The sequence below is a fragment of the Mya arenaria genome, chromosome 1 (assembly GCF_026914265.1).
Source record: "Mya arenaria isolate MELC-2E11 chromosome 1, ASM2691426v1".
In the NCBI taxonomy this organism is placed as follows: Eukaryota; Metazoa; Mollusca; class Bivalvia; order Myida; family Myidae; genus Mya; species Mya arenaria.
In genome coordinates this window covers 2,776,614-2,797,650 of record NC_069122.1, presented here as the reverse complement: position 1 = coordinate 2,797,650, position 21,037 = coordinate 2,776,614, and the positions used below count along the sequence as shown (strand labels likewise).

The 21,037-nt window shown below is 35.7% G+C and overlaps 2 protein-coding genes across 2 annotated transcripts; both read right to left on the bottom strand.

Moving 5' to 3' along the window:
* Nucleotides 1-2,901: 2,901 nt before the first annotated feature.
* Nucleotides 2,902-7,334, bottom strand: LOC128235343 (dynein light chain LC6, flagellar outer arm-like). Its single transcript, XM_052950161.1, has 2 exons — nt 7,190-7,334; nt 2,902-3,176 (listed from the first exon to the last, which is right to left on the bottom strand). The coding sequence occupies exons 1-2, from the start codon at nt 7,332-7,334 to the stop codon at nt 2,902-2,904; spliced, it is 420 nt and encodes a 139-aa protein (XP_052806121.1).
* Nucleotides 7,335-7,817: 483 nt separating this feature from the next.
* On the bottom strand, nt 7,818-9,313 carry LOC128246086 (dynein light chain 2, cytoplasmic). Its single transcript, XM_052964320.1, has 2 exons — nt 9,233-9,313; nt 7,818-8,410 (listed from the first exon to the last, which is right to left on the bottom strand). Exon 2 carries the CDS (start codon nt 8,403-8,405, stop codon nt 8,136-8,138), a length of 270 nt encoding a protein of 89 aa, XP_052820280.1. The 5' UTR covers nt 8,406-8,410; nt 9,233-9,313; the 3' UTR covers nt 7,818-8,135.
* Nucleotides 9,314-21,037: the final 11,724 nt, after the last annotated feature.

Sequence of the window (21,037 nt, the reverse complement as noted above, 5' to 3'; positions counted from 1 at the left end):
ATATTTAACCTTAGTCCAGTTAGCTCCCTTTGTAATTAATTGTCTATTTGATGCAAAGGGAGATCATTCGTCTGAGGTTAAACAAAGCTATTACTAAGGACCCAGAACTTTATTGGGTTACTTGTGTTCCGAGTTCCATATGAACGCTTGGATTAAGACAATATAAAGCGCGTTGACAGCATTGATCCCCACATGAATACAAAAAATAAAATCACTTGGTCTAACAGTCAGTGGCTAATAGTCTACCGTACTATATGACCTAATGAATGGCCATAAAACGGTACAATGGTAAACGCCAAAAGACAAGCTAACGAAGAAACCAAAATCACACGATAAACTGCATGTCGATTACACAATAAGCTTATCGTCATGGTAACGAAGGACATACGCCGAAACGGGTTGCTCTTATTATACCCCCACAAACGAAGTTTGAGGGGGTATATAGGAGTGAGCTTGTCGGTCGGTCGGTCGGTCTGTCTGACGGTCGGTCTGTCAGTCGGTCTGTCGGTTTTCATGGTTCCCGGACGATAACTCATGAAAGGTTAGACAGATTTGAAAAAATTTTGGTACACAGGTGTAACATCAGAAGGTACAGGTCAAGTTCGATATTGGGGCTGGTGGGGCCAAGGTCAAGGTCACTGTTACTTAAAATAGAAAAATGGTTTCCGGACGATAACTCATGAAAGGCTTGACAGATTTGAAAATTTTTGGGTACACAGGTGTAACATCAGAAGATACAGGTCAAGTTCGATATTGGGGCTGGTGGGGCCAAGGTCAAGGTCACTGTTACTAAAAATAGAAAAACGGTTTCCGGACGATAACTCATGAAAGGCTTGACAGATTTGAAAAAATTTTGGTACACAGGTGTAACATCAGAAGATACAGATCAAGTTCGATATTGGGGCTGGTGGGGCCAAGGTCAAGGTCACTGTTACTAAAAATAGAAAAACGGTTTCTGGACGATAACTCATGAAAGGCTAAACGGATTTGAAAAATTTTTGGTACACAGGTGTAACATCAGAAGATACAGATCAAGTTCGATATTGGGGCTGGTGGTGCCAAGGTCAAGGTCACTGTTACTAAAAACAGAAAAATGGTTTCTGCTTCATAACTTTAATTGGGCATGAGATATTGTGATGAAACTTGCTGTATAGGCAGCCTCTGTGAAGACAATGCTTGTGATTGAAAATGGGGCCAGTGGAGTAAAGGTTTTTGTGCACTGTTACGAAAATAGAAAAACGGTTTCCGGACAAACAATACATGCATGATAAAAGAAGATGCAGTGTGCAGAAACCTTGGAGTTATGGCCTCTTTTCAAAGGAATGGTTTGCCATTCCTGTGTCCAGGCGGCATTTGGGGGTATTCGTCACTCCTGTGACAGCTCTAGTTTTTTACTGTTTAGACTAATGTTATAAAACCGTTTTCTAAAACATGACGTGAATTGAACAATACGCCTTCACCGCTAAAATTATTTGCTATTATATTTTCCAAAATATTTAAGTACAGCAATTTCATGTACACTCAAAACGAAATTCTAATTATAAGGTCTACGACCAAGAAATAAGTTTACTTTGCTACAAAATCAATTATGGTCAGAGATCGTAAAATACTTTCTCAGCAAAAGTTGTATGGATTTCTCTCCCAGTTTCTTTTCTTTCTCATTATTTCATCATACGAAGTACAGCCCCTTTTAATACTTTTAAAGCTTTGTATAAAACATACCATATGAAAGATCGATAACTGAATAATGAATACTTGTAGTCATATTATTAATGAATGTTGCTTCATAAGAATTGCTGGTGATTATTATATCATTAAACCTGATATGCCGTCGCATATTTTGAAATAACAAAATCTATTCGTATGCTCATTTATGATTTATATAACATGTGTGAGGGTTTTGCCGTCAAAATTCTCAAAAATTATGTAATTTCGAGGTAAGGAAGGGAAAGTCAAATTTCATGATTGTTACCATCAGTGAGGTGATATGGATTAACATTTTACGCACATTTAATCATGTTAAGATAAAATTGAACAGAAAATCTTAAGTAAGACGGCGGGCGTTTGCCTGAACGTAGAATTTATACTTTGCCTCGTCAGTGATTTTACGTTGCAAGCAGCAGTATGAAAATGCACAACCGAGGCTTAAAAACAAAATTTAGGGGACAGTTTCGTAAAAAAGTAGGTTACTGCCCAGTTCAAGATTATGTACAGCGATCAACAATTACCAGATTGGTCATCAGCACAAGTCACACAGTCTTAGTATTTGGCAACAGAGTAACATGTTTATATGTTACTCGGAATGAAAAGTTTACTCATATTGTTTTCATTTATATACCATGTCACAGGGCTTTTTCGCCAACAGTTGTTTTGTCTCCCGAAGTGGCGCTTAGCATTTGTGAAACAAATTTTGTTTCTCCTCGCCATCTTTATATTGTTTTGTTATTCGGCGCCTAGCTCAAACTAAATTGATAAATGATATTCTATTTTTAATGCCATTCATGTTTGTGGCCATGCTTGTTTCTTGTCGAGTTACTTTTTGCGTTGACCTTTAATTCAGGTGCCATTAAACATCATAGCAATATGTTTTTGTCTATATGTCGTGTTCGGGTAGTTACCATTGTAAAACGGGGACATTTAAAACAGTTTGAAGTTTATTAACAGTAACAATATGGCAGCAAACAGCGATTAACACACCAAATTCAAAACAGTTTTATTTATTACTACGTAAGTAATGAAGTAGCAATATTTAAACATAGACAACATATTGGATCGATGAGCTATTAGGAATGTTTGTCTCTTAGATAACTGTTTTGCTTTTGAAACAAAAAGACTCAACAACGAATAGACGTTGCTTGATTAGCAATGGAATCGTGCTTAGTGTGTGAAATAATTGCATCTTTATCCGGATTTAAATAACAAGATTGCAACTTGTCCAAGGTAAAAGTAAATGAAATGTTTCGTTTCATGGGTCACGTAGCTGCCGAAGTTGCGACCAACAATTGCGTGCCATGTCGGGTTGTACTTTTTGTCGAATTCCTTCTTGATAAAGGCGGCAATGTCCTTTTCAATGTTGAATTTCTCGAGGGCCTGAGTGGCGCAGTCTACGGCATCTTGCTGCATATCCTCTGACATGTCAGCATTCTTGATAACCGCTTTCCTTTCAGACATACTTGCTGCAAGAGAAAACATGCGTTTGAAGGCATATGTATCATTCGGATACAAGAGCATAAGTACCGGCTAACCGACACTTAGTTGTTCCTGATTCAGAGAAGTCGTTACATATATGTTTCATTGCACAGATGATGTGTGTGTTACTCTACGGTGAGCTCAAAGACAGACAAAAGGTCATATGCTTGAAATTAAAGAGATTTTTTATTACAGTACAATTTTCTTTAACCCCTAGCCTTTATTCTTTTCATCGATAAAGGTTTCCCTATTTAATTCATACTTGATCGAGTTCTCGAAATATCGTACGACTTCTGACGATGTCATAGTTGAACAAAATGTTTTTGTACGACTCCTCTTACATTTGTTTTCAATACCACAGTACTACAATTTTTGACCAATCACAATGGCTTTCTTTAGTTTGAGTTTCGCTATTTGGTCATTGTATCCATCATCGACAGTGTGTTTCATTTACGTCTTCACTTACATTTCAAAGAGATGTTTAAAAAATGAAAAAAAAAAAACACAAACAAACAAAAGAACACACAACAGTTTCCTTCATAGGTAGCCTAATAGTTATCACCCATTATTGAATAACAATCATTTATACCACTCTGTCAACATGAACTAGATTTGTTTTGTTGTGTTTTTACCATAAAGACAAGTTGGTTACTACGAAAACACAGGTACGATCGCACCTCTTTATTATGCTAATACTAGCATTTCTATTGATATAACTATAAGGAAATTGATATAGCTATACGCGTGAAAAACCACGAACAACTGTTTTTGTAATAACTATTTTAAACCAATATCGTTATGAATATGAAAAAAAGATTGAAGTAAAGGAACGTACCAGCTTTGTTTCGGAATTTTATTAAACCTACTGATAGTAATTATCCTTTACTTGTGTTAAGTCGTTGTGAAGATCTGCTCGTTTGTAGGTAATGTCATCTGAAACCCAGTCTTTCATTGAGCTGCGCTGGCGTTTCTTTATAGTTGAATCTAAAAGCGCGCCATTTACCACGGACTGTTAAACATATTGATAAAAGTTAGCAGGTATTCAGTAGTCAACTTGCTATATTTTGTGAAAAGTTCCATGTTATTTCGTTAACCTTTTGCACGATCAATGGAATAAACGTTTAAGGATGTAGAGGTACTCCCTATTATTTAAAACGTTGAATGTACTTTGGAAATGAATGCATACATTGAAATTCCTCGCGTATTTGTAGAGCTGCTGTATGGCTTTACGTTCAAGTATTTGTTGACAATAGTAATACAAAACAACTATTTTAAGTATAAATTAATATACTTTGCATGAACTCTAAGTGTAAATCACTTAATTTCTTGGCATTATTAATTTGAAATTGCACTGAAAAAGTGTGTTTACTAGAATGAATTTTTATTAAAAGGAGAGTTTAACACTTGTTTTCGTTTGCTATTAAATTGTACATGTACTACACGTTCCATATCCGATTACTGATCGTGAACTTAATTTAAATTATTATCTAGCTTCGTCAGACTGTACAAACTTAAAGAAATCATTAAAACGTTTGACATAACTACATCCAAAAGGTAAATTCTATTCAAAATTCAAAATGGGGATGCATCTGTCTGAATCATCCTCGACAACCCAGCGTATTCATGAGCTGTATGATATGAATACGATTGGGTGTCGAGGATGGGTCTGAATATGCTAGGATTCCTGGCAATATTACCCCGGTCATTGGTCTCTTCGAACGTAGTTGAAGAGTTTGCTGAACAATGGTTAAATAAAAGCTGGCAATCATACTAGTATTCTACAAGCATAGATACATGGTATTAAAGGAACATTCTCAGAATCTCAATGTCTATGGATCGTTATCCTTTTATATACGTAAACAGACCGTGTTCCCGGTTCTGTGCATTGTCCGTCACATTGGAGGTTGTCTTGGCTTTGTTTAGATGGTGGTTAATGTACTTACACGGGATTTAGCGATACAATATGCAAGTTCCTGTTGTTCCCCGTTTACGGGGAAAGTAGCGATTCGAAAACCTACGTGATCGTACTACTACTGAGAGAGCTATTAGCGCACGGGAAAAACATTGGTAAATGTAAGATTTTCTCCCACTCCGGACACTAGGTTTATTTATCGATTTGTGTTACCCTAAATATAATAATGTTAATAATTTATATATATATAGGGTAACACAATTCAAGAGAAACCCATGTGCTCCGCATCGTCGATATCTAGAAGCGAGATTTATCGAGTTTGCGCAAAACACGCTTCGCGAGGGTTTGGATGAGCCTATCTTACACGGGCGGTCATGGTAGGTGCTCTTTCTCCCACCTCAGTTATACAAACTATAGATAACTGTATTTTAAGTTATGTTTGCATGAAGGTACTGTTAATTACCATTTTTATCATTGCCTGTTGGAAAGAGTATTAGTATCTTACATTGCCATTTGATAAATTTAAGTTGTTTTTTTCCGTTGGAACTATTTTGTGCGTAGTGTCAAAAGTAATCATTTAGATATATGATTATTTGTGGTTGTCTTAATTATTGGCGCAGTGATTCAAGATATGTTCAAAGTCAAATCGGTCTTTATAGATAGTTCTGAGGAAAGTGCAGCATTATTTCTTGAATGTAGTGTGAAATTTGAAGCGGGAAATGATCTATTTGGATATAAAATATTGCCACAAGACAAGATTTTTATGGTGCTACAGACGACAGTCTTCAACATATTTCTCAGTTTGTCTCAGTAATTTCAGGCTAGAGTCTTGAGCATGTTGTATATGCATATTTATAAACAATTGATATACATCTGTTCATTGTTTTCCACGAGTGTCATGCTTGTGTGCAATATTTCGATACATCAATACATACTGGGAATACATAGTATGTGGGTGATTCGTTCCAGAGGAATAATGCGCGAGAATCCTGTCATTGTAGAAAAAAAACCTTAAACATAAACTTGCTTAACATTTCCAATGCATTTTGTTGGATGCGTTTGGTTTAGAGGCCACACAGTGGTTATCAATGTAAATTAAATACGACTCAATCGCTCGTAAAATGTTTAGTAGATTTTACTTAATGTCTGTGGCAGTGCATCGTTTATGAAACCAAAGTTCCACATAAGGTTTCATATGCAATTAAGAATTACTTCATACTTGAGTAATTATATTGGTAATCCACATATTTAATGCAAGAGCATTTCATAACAAACTCAACGTATTGACAGAGGAATTAATAAGCATGTATATTATATCTTTAGATGTTTGTGTTACACTTAAATGACCATACTTACAAAACGTAGCAGACCGAAAGCCTTTTAACGCTTTAAGCGCTTTGATTGTTTTATTTCAAGCCTCGCAAAATGCAGCTGCATGTTCGATATTCAACACAAACCTAGTATTCTCTTGGTATAAGCAACCCATTAAGACTCGATGTAATTTATATAAAACGCTCTTTCTGTTTGCTAAAGAAGGGTTTTAACCTCTAATATATTCATGATCAGTCTGTTGGCGTGATATTTCGTTTGTAGTTGAACATGAATTTAATATCTGTTTTGTATTACCATTTATAGATAGAATTGTCGTTGTGCAAAAGTTAACTGTGGCCATAACTAAAAACAAACGTGGAAAACACTCAAATGGATCTTAGAACACATATATGCATCCAAAGTACAATTAATTTAAGTTGTGTCTAACTTTAGTACAATTATCTCCCTTTGTAATCATTTGTTCTTTTGATTTGACGATATATTCAACAATTACTTAAAACCTAAAATCATAAAATCTTATAGGGCCTTAAACCAATAGAAAGCCTTAAAACGAACTAAAATAGGCACTTGAAGATTGGTTTATTTCTGGTTCCAGATTATGTGAAGCGATCAAGTACCAAATAGGTCAATATGCCGAGTTCTTCGTGTTTGGCAACAGACTAATGCACCAGTCAATTGTAACCACGCCCCCATCCTCCCTCACCCCCAGGTCCGGGGGTGTACCGGGGATAGCGGGGAAATGGGCCATGTTTTTACCCTCCAAATGGTCTAGCAGTCTCGGGTAAATGCGGTGGTTTTGTTTTCGCGACGAAAATATCAGGGAATGGGCCTTCCGTACTGGATGTCCCCAGGGTGCGGGTACATTTGGCGGGTTTGAAGTTTGTCCCCGCATAACGGGCATTTTACCCGAGTTTTGCTGGACCGTATGTCAAAGTCCCCGCTATTGTCCGGACCTGGGGGGGGGGGGGGGCGTGGTTACAATTGACTTGTGCATAACAGGTTTTAAATATTCATTTATGTGCTTATCGGACATGTTTGAAAGTCTGCCCATTTTGTTCATTAATAAACAATGCTTTTGCCAAAAATGTATTGTCTGCCAAAGTAGACTTAGCGTTGAAAACAAACTTAGTTATTCTTTAAATGTTTACCCTCGCCTGTAGGAAACTCTTGTTTTTCGGTGCCAATCTCAAACTAAACTGTTTAATTTAAATGCCAATATGTTCGTAGTCATGTATGCTTATTATCGATTGTTCATGTTTGCTTTGACTTTTAATTCAGATGCCATTAAACAAGATAGCAATATATTTTGACTACATGTCTTGTCCATGTAGTAACCATTGTAATACGAGCACATTGAGCGGCTTTTATAGAAAACATAAACAACTACAGTTTGAAGTTTTATAACAGTAACAAATCGACAACAAACTGAAAAATACAAGTATATGATGTACATACAATGTATAAATATCACTTAGTTACAGTATAAAAAAATGTTACAACAGCGCTTAACGCACCACTTGCAGACACTTTTAAATATTACACTGTAGGTTATAACACGATGTTATTAGCTCGATGAGCTGTACGAAGCGTTTGTCTGATATGTAAATGTTTTGCTTTTGAGACAAATTCATGAGCCATGAACAGAATGGACCTTGTTTAGTGAGCAATGAGATTGTCATTTGTGTGTGAAATAATTGCATCTTTATCCGGATTTAAATAACAAGATTGCAACTTGTCCAAGGTAAAAGTAGATGAAATGTTTCGTTTCATGGGTCACGTAGCTGCCGAAGTTGCGACCAACAATTGCGTGCCATGTCGGGTTGTACTTTTTGTCGAATTCCTTCTTGATAAAGGCGGCAATGTCCTTTTCAATGTTGTATTTCTCCAGGGCCTGAGTGGCGCAGTCTACGGCATCCTGCTGCATATCCTCTGACATATCAGCATTTTTGATAACCGCTTTCCTTTCAGACATCTTTGCTGCAAGAGAAAATAAGCACTTGAAGGCATGTACCATTTTGGTTCAAGAGAACGATTTCTCGTTGGCACGACTCTTCTTTACAACTATTTTTAATAACACAACAATGACACATCTGATTGAAAACAATGGCTTAAGTTATCCTAAGTAGCCTTAAGGCGTTTTAGTTTTGCTATTGGGTCGATGCATCCAACATTGACCCTTTTTTCAAGAAAAATGTTGAAGACTTAATTCACAAATAAAAATCACCACTTAAAAATACACTTTTAAAAAAAATTGTTTCCTGGAGGGCCTAACTGCAAAAACATTAGATACCATTATTCATTCCGAAATATCCAGGGGCGGATTTAGGATTTCACGTAATAGGGGTCGCACTTTGGAAGGGCAACCAAGAAAGTACACTCGCTTCCCAAAGAATACGATCAATACACGGTTTTAATGGATAAATTGGGGCTGGAAGTAGTACCTAAGAAAATATTGAGACATTTCGTCTGAAATATGCATTCATGTGCAATATTTTTATTATTTCTCGGATATTGTATAAATGCAACTTGAACCATTTTAGAATGGGCGCGCGCCGGGTGCGCCCTCGTCCAAATCATCTATTCAATTGACTATGCCATCTAGACCTAAGATTAATTTAGTTGTGCTTTAACAAAAAAGTTGGTTGCTAGGAAAACAAAGACACGATTTGTTCAAGCATATCGATCTAGTTATAACTTTATGAACTATTAGATTATTCCACGAAATATAAGCTTTAATTATAACTAAATTAAACCAATATCTTTATAAACATTTAAAACGATTTAAGTAAAGGAACTTACCAGATTTATTTCGGAGTTTTATAAAGCCAATTAATAACACTCGTATACTTGTGTTAAACCGTTGTGAAGATCCGCTCTCGGGTTAATGGGTATGTAGGTAATATCGACCAAAACCAGGTATTTCATTGGGCTGCGCTAGCGTTTCGTTATAGTTGTATCTAAAAGCGCGCCATTTACCACGGACTGTTGAACATATTGGTTTAACGTTGATGTAAATTTTCCTTGTGAAAAGTTCCATATGTATTAAATTAGTTCTTTAACAATTGCTCTACCGATGGACAAGACGAATTTGGATGCAAGCGAGGCTGAATAAGTTAAAGTGTGAATACAAATGATTGATCGTAGTTCGAATGAAGGTAAACATAAGTTTAAACTTTCTTTTAAAGCTGCACTCTCACAGATATACCGTTTTAACAACTTTTTTATTTTTTGTTTTGGAAAGAGCAAATTTTTGCGTAAATATCTGCAAACCAATGATAAAAGATTGCTGACAACAGATCAGATCGCAGATTTTAATATTCCTGTTCGAAAATTAATATGTTATGGCTTACACCGTTACTGACGGTTTAAGAAAAATACATTTTATCATTTTTGTTCTTAAATATAAAAACATCTGCGGTCTTATTCTTTGTCAACAGTCTTATATAACTGGTTTCCATAAGTTTTCGCAAAAATTGGCTCGTTCCTAGACAAAAGAAAAATAAAAAAAGTTGTCAAAACGTTCAATCTTTGAGAGTGCAGTTTTAAGAAATAAACCGTAATTGAATTTTTCAATTCGAGAGAACGCCATGTTGCGGATAAGGCGAGACAATAAAGGTGATATGTAGAAAAAGGTGCGTAATTGCCTTATTTGAGCCTTCAGTGTTCTTAACGTTAAAACTTCCGACAGGTATGAGCGTGACTATGTAGCGAGTTCAAGCATAGCAGGGGCGTAGCTAGGGCCTTAAGACTTGTAGACCCGATGATTCTTTGTGAGTTTGGGGACTTTTATATGCACATTGCACACACTCAATAATACTTGCAATGATTACAATAAAACCAAGCAATACACCTTGCACGTAGTTTAAATAAACACCAAACTTGTTTTAGTTAAAGTAAAAAAAAATCGAGTTGTTCAAAATGTTTGAGTAGCTATTAGGTTTTGTTGCATTTTTGGGATATTCAAATTTATCATTTTCCAAAAAAGTTGTAGGCCCGGGTCTACAAAGCCTTTATGTAGCTACGCCACTGCACAGTGCTTTTCCTTGACAAATAAGCACTGCGTCTGACCGCAAACCAGGCTCAATAAAAAGCGAATACGTTTGTTGTTTTTCATTATAGCCGTCTGGTTAACATTTTGATATAAAATATGTTTTATATCGGTGTTTAGACTATTTACGTATACGAGTATGTAATCAATTTTGTCATCAAATACGATTAATACTACTATTAAAATGATGTTTATATATATTACACAATCAATACGAAACGATACCAGCGAATGCCTTATCAATCAGGCAATGCAAACTTATTTCTATGTTTAACGTATTGGGTGGGTAAATTTTCAGTCATCTTAATATGTTATTCTTTCAACATATAACTGAAGAAAACAGATATGATTTCAAGAGTTAATCATAAAGATAAATCTTCTCTGTGTAATAAAATGTATCATATACAGATAAAAGTTCAATTTTCATGATGTGTGGACCCTGCAAATATATATATATGTTTTTCTTGACAAATATGCTATCACTTGCATGCGTTGTAAATGGAAAAGGCGCTTTTTAACTGTGGGGTAAGTAGGTTTTGAAATTGGAACCTGTCATTAAACATTGAATCAATATGGTATGACCTTATTTTAATCATGTATTCAGATGATCCTCCTATCACTTTGCTAAGGCGTCGCCATACTTATATAATTATGTTCATCTAATCCTTCCAGACCAATAATGTTGAGACACTGAGACCGGGAACCAGAACAGTCTAATGCAGCAAGATATCTAAGACGTGTCCCAGCTGCTGTGCATAAATGTGAACTACTTTGTTGCAGGAAAACATTATATTATCTGTTTTTATTATAATTTTATATATTATTAAAATGTTTTTATTATAATTTTATTTATTATACAAGTGTTTTATAAAATTATTTTTTATACATGTGTTTTAAAAAAGATTGACGAAGCATATTTAAACCTGTATTTTGTAAGAGACTGACACCCACTATTTAAACCTATATATCTGGAAGGGACTGACACACATTATTTAAACCTGTATGTTTTGCAAGAGACTGATACAAATTATTTAAACCTGTATGTTTTGCAAGAGACTGATACAAATTATTTAAACCTGTATGTTTTGCAAGAGACTGATACAAATTATTTAAACCTGTATGGTTTGTAAGATGTTGGCACACATTTTTTAAATCTGGAGTGTTGGAAGTAGAATGCACGGCTTGTAAATACAGCGGGAGGCGCAGTCGTAACTTAACCATACATGACATTACTATCACGAATGTTTACAAATTCACGAATGTTCACAAAGTCAAGAATATTCACAGAGTACACAATCGATCACAAAATCTCAAACATATTTGAACTTAGAATCACCTTACACAGCGGACCCTGATAGTCAGTGGTACCGGACTGCCTAGGGCGGCTTCCTAATTATTTGAAATCTTTTGGCACATAGAAGCCACCATATGGAGCCCGTATTGATTCGCCGCCGAAAAGGTTTATCTAGGGCCTGAATTTCGGAACGCCTCAAAAATACCCTTCGGGTGGTCGATATGCCAAACGAGGCAGTGCATTAAAAGCAGCTTAAGATTAGTGTAGCTATAGATGAATCATGTAACATTTTTAATACTTCACATATTTAACAGCAAACAGGCGAACCAAGATGTATATTTCGTATAAAATTGCTGCAACGTCATTTAAAAGCAATACTTATGTGAAAAAGTTCATAACCTAGATAAGTTAGATGGACCCCGTCCTTGGCGATAAGAGGGGCCTGAAAACCTTAAGCTCTGTGTGTTTTAAATAATGGCCATCAGATTCTAATGTAGATTTTGCAGCATAGTTATACACCCTTTTGTGGACGGACTCGATGGTGTTCACGTTGAACGAAAATCGACCAAGTTTACGAGCTTGCATTTGAAATCAAATTAGCTTATCCGTAGTCAGCTACTAAAGCATCTGACGACGACATGGGAGCGCAATCGCCCGGCGGCCGCACCAATCCTTAATTCTAACGCTATCAAGACCTGCGACAGCTGATGCCCTTTTGAGCACCGATATGATTTTGAAGACCATTTATTTAAACATTCAACACTGCCATGATGTCATACCACATAATCAACTTTTAGCGTAGAGACGAGTGGTCAAAGACCCCAAATTGACCCATTGTGCTGGGCATTTAAACAGGTCTTCGAGTAGCATGCTGCCCTTAAACCGTCAGCCCTGGCGCTGTCAGTCCACCATATTAACATAAACCTGACTGCGTAAGGCGGCTTCCTAATTATTTGAAATATTTTGGCACATCGAAGCCGCCATATGGAACTCGTATGGATCCACCGCCAAAAGTTGTATCGAGGGCCTGAATTCCGGAACGCTCCGGTGCTGTCAATCCACCATATTAACATCCACACATACACAGGCTTGTCGATACCTTACATTACATCGTACAATCGTATGGCAAATGCGCACCCCCTACCCATTAGAATTTTAGTTTGACATGCAAAACCAAATCCGACTTTTCTGCTTTTTATGACGTAAGTTATTATCCTTTGTAAGATCTTTGCAACATGTACTCGAATTTTCAGAATTGTCATCACTCCGAGTTTTTCCTATTTGGCAATAGAGTGACAGGTTTACTATCTTCTTTCATATGGTAATCGGACTTGAATGTCTTCACATTTTGCTAATTACAAATCATGTCGCCATACTTTTCTGCCGTAAATATATCGTCTGCCAAAGTGGGACATAGCGTTTATGAAATAACAGTTTAGATATCTTGTTTAACTGCTTACCCTCGCCCTCTATAGGGAACTCCACTGTTTTTCGGTGCCAGTCTAAAATTAACTTGATAATAATATTCTAATTTCTATGTCAGTCATGTTTGTTGTCCTGTGTGTTTCTTGTCGGTCTTCTTGTTTGGTTGGACCTTTAATTTAGACGCCATTAAACATGATAGCAATATGTTTGCCTACTTGGCATGTACATGTTTTAGCCATTGTCAAATGAGGACATTTTACGCACTAAGAGTAAACATAAACTATTGCAGTTTGAAGTTTAATAACAGTAACAATATCACAACAAACTGAAATATACAAGTATATGATGTACAGTATAAATATCACTTAGTTACAGAAATAACAAATTGAATATATTACAACAGCGCTTAACACATCTCTTTTAAACAGTTTCAATTATTACACTGTATGTTATAAAGTAGCGATAATTGCACAACATGTTATAAGAACGATGAGCTGTACGAAGCGTTTGTCTCATATGTAAATGTTTTGCTTTTGAGACAAATTCATGAGCCATGAACAGAATGGACCTTGCTTAATGAGAAATGAGATTGTCTTTTGTGTGTGAAATAATTGCATCTTTATCCGGATTTAAATAACAAGATTGCAACTTGTCCAAGGTAAAAGTAGATGAAATGTTTCGTTTCATGGGTCACGTAGCTGCCGAAGTTGCGACCAACAATTGCGTGCCATGTCGGGTTGTACTTTTTGTCGAATTCCTTCTTGATAAAGGCGGCAATGTCCTTTTCAATGTTGTATTTCTCCAGGGCCTGAGTGGCGCAGTCTACGGCATCTTGCTGCATATCTTCTGCCATGTCAGCATTCTTGATAACCGCTTTCCTTTCAGACATACTTGCTGCAAGAGAAAATAAGCACTTGAAGGCATCATTTGGGTACATTAAAGAAGTACTGACACTTACACGTACCTGACTGAGAGAACTCGTTCAAACCTCCATGTAAATTTTATTGTCACGATTCTAAGTATGTGCTTCTCTATGGTGATACCAAAGACAATAGGTCATATGTTTAGACTCTTAGTGATCTCTATCACACTAGATATTAAACGTTGTTTTTTTAACCCTAGCCTATTATCCTTATAGTCGATAAGGTTTCCCTATTTAGCTCATAACCGAACGACTTCTCAAACTGTTGTACTACTTCCGAGAGCTTCCTGGTAAGACTTTGTGTTGGAACGACTTCTCTTTAAATCAAATTTCAATAACACAGTTATTGTATTAACACTTTTGACCGGAAACAATGGTTCACTTTAGTTAACGTATAAAGCCTTAAGACGTTTTAGTTTCGCTATTGGGTCGATGTATCCAACAATGAAAGAATGTTTTAGAAACATATTAAAGAAATAATTCACACACAACTTTAAAAATAAACTATTTAAAAACAGAGTTTCCTCAATGGCCTTATGGCAAGAATATTATTAACCATTTTTCATTCCTAAAATAACATTCATTCATAGGACTCTGCCAACATAACCTTAGAATTATTTAGTTGTGTTTTTACAAAAACAAGTTGGTTGCTACGAAAACAAAGACACGATTTGTTTAAACATCTTTCTTATGGTTATGATTACATTGGCTTTTCTAGTTATAACTTCATGAACAGTTTGATATAATTATTATTCAACGAACTAGTAGATATTGTTATTACTTATTTAAACCTATATCGTTATAAACATTAAATATGATTAAAGTTAAGGAACTTACCAGATTAATATCGGATTTTTATTCAACAAATTAATAACACTCGTATACTTGTGTTAAACCGTTGTGAAGATCCGCGTGGTGGTGTTAGTAGTTTATACTCCGGATCCCGGCGTGAGCACATTGAAGGGTCCCAGAGTGACAGTTCAACCACCGCACACCTATCCTGGGCGGTGAACCAGTACTAGGTGCCTTCACTCCTGCAAGGAACTGACAACTTCTGTACATGCCAGGGGCAGTGGTACAGTGCGGATGGTCGTAGAAAGGATTTCATAACCAATCACAACAGAAGTGACCTGGTCCGCCCGGGAATCGAACCCGGGTTGTCCGATTAACAGTCCAACGCTCTACCGACTGAGCTAACCGGGCGGACTTGTGAAGATCCGCTCTCGGGTTAATGGGTATGTAGGTAATATCGACCGAAACCAGGTATTTCATTGGGCTGCGCTGGCGTTTCGTTATAGTTGTATCTAAAAGCGCGCCATTTACCACGGACTGTTGAACGTATTGCTTAAATGTTGGAGTAAATTCCTTTACCTTGTAAAAAGTTCCATGTAATTAGTTCTTCTACATTTGCACTACCAATGGAACAAGACGAAATTTAAATAAGTGTGAATATATTGTAGTTCGAATGAAGGTAAAAAAAAGTTTAAACTTTCTAATAAGTAATATACCCAAGTAAATTCAATCAAATTGAGAGAGCGCCATGTTGTCAAAAACATGTTAAAGATTTAATAAAACATGTATCCCCCACCTTACTCTAATAATGTTATGTAGGAAATGTTTTATACCGTGACATAAGTACGTAACTGCCTTCTTTGAGCCTACTGTCTACTGAGTCTACTAGAGGCCTGTTTTTCTCGGAACGTCGGTGTTGGTGCCAATTATTACAGTTATGAACACTTCGAGGTTCGTAGTTATCGGATAGTTTTAATCGGGGTTGGCGCAACTATGGTAACGTCAAAAACACTTAAGGTTCGTTTCTGTCGGAGTGGCGGAGTTGGTACAGTTAAGAAACATTGGAGGCTCATTTTTCTCGATTAGTCGGGATTGATTATACTTTGACTCAGCACAGAACACTTAAGGTTCTATTTTTCGATTTCATACTGAAATAAAAAAAATCTTTTTTATATAATGCCTAATGATGATCTAAAATGACAAAAATAACGGTTTTAGAACACCTTTTTAATCAATTATTATAAATGTTATTTAATTACACCAAACAAAATAATTGCGCTCCATTTAAGAGTAAGTTTCTTCTGCTTGGTTATCTCCCCTGCCACGTTAGGCATGGCGGCCATTCCAGACCTGTTGTCATCCACTTCTTAGAAGATATCATTTACAAAGAAGATTATTATTTATCAAAAGGGACTCATAGAAAACAATATGTTTTGGTTACTCCTCAATGCTGAGGAATCGGTGTAATATCGCAATATGTTTCACCTCGTGAACACCATAACTTAATATTTCACTCGTGGCTACGCCCCTCGTGAAATAAAGCCTTTTGTGCTCACTCGGTAAAATACACTACGATTTCAACCTGTAACTAACAATTATCCTCTATATATTTTCTTATTGAATAGTTCAAGACAAAACATTTTGCTCAATATATAAAATGTGTATGTGGGAATCTGCCTAACCGTCCATAAAACGAAAAGAAATTTGTAGAGAGCTTGGCGTTTAGGCCTCACGCCATAGAGCGTAATGCATTGCTGCATGAAACAGTGTGTGTATACCACGTGATAAATTGCGTCATAAATGCTACGTCGGAAGGCAACATTTTGCCTCGAATAAATACTTTAAACAAAGGTAACTTCACTATTTCTTCACTATTTTAAATAAAACATTGCGCAGTCTACGCCGCTTACGGAGCACCGCCTTCGGTTTTTACCAGAGTTTGATTGAGAGTCTAGTTTCATAAAACACTTCGACAAACCTTTTCACAATACGGCCGTCTGACGGAGCACTGTCAAAAATATATATATTGGAAACAGGTTTTTCAAAGTGTTTGATTAAACAAATGACCTTATCATACTTCGGCAAGAAAATGAATGCAGGGCTCTTTAAGCGGCATAGACTGCCCTTTGTTTTATTCAAAAAGGTGTAGTAAAAGAAATTTTATCTTTATTTTAAGTCTTTATTTTAAGCAAAATGTTGCCTTCCGTCGTAGCAATTATGATGTAATTTATCACGTGGTATATACACACACTGTGAAAGATCCACCACTGGAAACTGTCAAAGAAAACTTAATGTTTCGTTTGCGCTACTGTAGCAGACGACATGATGTTTTCTCATCAAAAGACATTGCATCTGTGCCAAAAGAAAACAACAAACATCGATCGATATGAGTACAACCAAATGCACCGCTATCGTGTTTAATGAAATGAAACTGACTTCAATATCATATAAAAAAGCAAGTGGCTCAAAATTAATTCAAGTATAACAGAATCCGTCAACTGTACGCATGTCGGGGTACTGTGCAATCTCATTCAAATAACGTCGATCGTATTTCCTTATAACTGATTACGGACGACAGGGATACTACGGAATGCCGTTACGGACATCGACTGTGAATGTGTTGATTTGAAACGCGATAATGGATTGTACGATGTTGAAAACGCGATAGTACGATGATGAAAACGCGATAGTACGATGATGAAAACGCGATAGTACGATGGAGAAAACGCGATAGTACGATGATGAAAACGCGATAGTACGATGGTGAAAACGTGATAGTACGATGATGAAAACGCGATAGTTTGATGGTGAAAACGCGATAGTACGATGATGAAAACGCGATAGTACGATGATGAAAACGCAATAGTACGATGATGAAAACGCGATAGTACGATGGTGAAACGCGATAGTACGATTATGAAAACGGGATAGTACGATGGTGAAAACGCGATAGTACGATGAAAACGTGATAGTACGATGATGAAAAGGCGACTGTATGATGATGAAAACGCGTCAGTACGATGATGAAAACGCGATAGTACGACCTTGATAACGCGACAGTACGATGATGAAAACACGACAGCACGATGATGAAAACGCGACAGTCCGATAACACGATAACAAAAACGTGAAAGCACAAAACTACGTTGGTGAAAACGCAACAATACGATGGTGAAAACACGATAGAATATCGCATTTTCATCATCCTACTGTTGTATTATCGCGTTTTCGTTTATCGTATTGTCGCGTTTTCGTTATCGTAGTTTAATGATTTCGCGTTTTCATCGTCGTACTATCGAGTATCGCGTTTCAGATTACCACAATCACAGGCGACGGCCCTAACGGCATTCCGTAGGATATAGTGATGTACTTTTTTGCCACTGAAAAAACTGTATCTAAGCACAGTGCTGTTATTCTTTTACTTAATTTATTTGGGGGATAAAGAATATAATTCAGAAATACACGTGTTCTTTTTTATTACCTAAATTGACGACAAACCCTATTTTAACGGTTACACACCACTATTATCTTATTGGAGTCCCAGACATCATATACATGAGAGATGGTAAAAACTATTGATATAATTAATACTGACAACCGAAAAAAGAGGGAAAAATTTGAAACATTACTCTGCATGATTTAAAAAAATACAAATCAAACTAAGACTTAAATGACATTCATTTGCAAGAAACATTAAACTAAGAACAATCTTAAGACATATGTTAAAGCTGCACTCTCACAGAAATACCAGTTTCACAACTTCTTCTTTTTTGTCTTCTAAGAGTATTTTTGGCGTAAATATCTGCAAACCAGTGAAAAAAGATTGCTGACAAAAAATCAGATCGCAGATTGTCATATTTCCGTACGAAATATAATAATTTATGGTTACTAACGGTTCAAGAAAAATTCATAAAACATAATTTTGTAACGTGCCGGGGCTAACTTTCAAATTGTATACATAACATTTTCCTCTTTGGCTACTTTGCCAAATAATTTGCACTAATGATTATTTAAAATGATTGGATAGTGAAAACAATTATTGTTCAATCGATGATAAATCAACAAAGATTGGAATATTTACAGTTTTCATAGACGCACATATAAAATTATCTTACTTTTCCTATATCCCTAGCTTTTCACTTAAAAGCTGTACTAATAGTATTATGTCAATGTATGGTAATGTCTTTTCAGTTTACTTTCAAGACTTCTATGGTTAAGGAGGCGCTTTTCTATTTAATACTCTCTGCTTCACAGTTTATACCATACTTATATCTATATTAAATATAGATAGTTCGATATAAACCCCTAGGGAATTAACATGTATATTTGCCGCTAGGACAAATAGTGTTTAACCCCTATTAGAGATAATAAATATAGTACACCTTGTCTTATCAAGTTGTTGCTCTCGCAGAAGCCAGCACAAGAATGAATAAAATGCGCTGGTTTGCTGTATTTATACTCACGATATCACGTGACCACATTGGATGGTCCTAACCGGTTGGAATAGTCCATTTTCAACGTTAAGTCTTTTTCCGTAGGGGTATTGCCTTATATTTTCATATTTTCAGAAAACAACAGTATAAGTATAAATCGCTGTTCGCATCATGATTGTTAATTTTCAACCATCTCATTTCAATTTACGATCATGTTGTATCAATAGCTGTTGTTTTTATTGAGTTATTCACTCTCTAAACTATTTCATACCCCATATCAAAAGTTAAGCATTAAGCGCATATTAAAGATATCCAAATAGTAATCCAAATAATAGTTGATGATGAATATTTACTATTCCCTCTTGTTCTTTTAAAAAATACTTGCTACAGAAATATATTACTTTTATAACAATTGAAAAACAGCGGTTTTCTAACTATTCAAACTAAAGTGAGAGTTTACAATTGCAAAAATATATACCTTACTGTAAAAGCAGCAGACAACAGTTTAACAATATATCGCTCGGCCCAAATTTGCTACATTTTTTTAACTTAAAAGATAAAAATCTGCGATCTAATTTTTTGTCAGCAGACTTGTATAACCGGTTTACCTGGATTTTCGCAAAAATTGGCTCGTTTCGAGACAAAAAATAAAAAAAATGTTGTCGAAACGTTCAATCTGTGAGAGTGCAGCTGTAAATGGGCTTCATACGAGACATAATACTATTTTCGGTGTCCTGAAATCTAACACTCCCATAAACTACTTAACAGTAGAATAATCATAACTGGTACAAATGTGGAACCGTACCACCATGAATATGTGAAAACGTTATGACACAATATGTGGAAAGATAAGTTCTTGCATATTGCACATGAAACTTGATAAACATACAACACATATACACATTTTAAAGTATTAACACGAACACAATGGCAATTGTCATACCAGCAACCCAATAATTAGATGCTCTAAAAACTATACTAGGAAACAGACATTAGATAACATCACATTTAGGGCAAAAGTTTTTAACGCCGCATAGCAAAGGGAAATAACTAGAAAAACAATCGCAACTATCTATACAAGAGTTAGTAACCCTGATTGAGACAAAACATAGGTCATTATCTAACTAAACAAAACATACCAGTGAAAATCACAGTGGCTTGATGACAAAGGCTCATTAAGGTCACAATAAATAATTTCAACTAGCCAAAATTATATTTTATACATACTTGAACTTGTATATCACAAAAATAATTCATTGCAATAAACATAAAACGAGATTTGACAAAATTCAAAAATACCCTATACTGTAACATGAAACATTACAGTATAGGGTATTTTTGAATTTTGTCAAATCTCGTTTTATGTTTATGGCAATGTATTATTTTTATGATAAACATGTTCAAGTATGTATAAAATTTTGGCTAGTTGAAATTAATTATTGTGACCTTAATGAGCCTTTGTCATCAAGCCACTGTGGTGAAAATGAGTGTTCAAATGAAAATTATTGATTTTGGAACTTATAATGTAATGGGATTTGCATATTTGTTACTGAGTATTTAAATCGACAAATTGAATAAGTAAATGGATTTTTTTAAATGTACATACAGATTCTAACTGATATTTTCAGATTAAACAAAGTAAAAAACAAACTGGAGCAACACATAACTTCATGTGACTATTTATTTAACA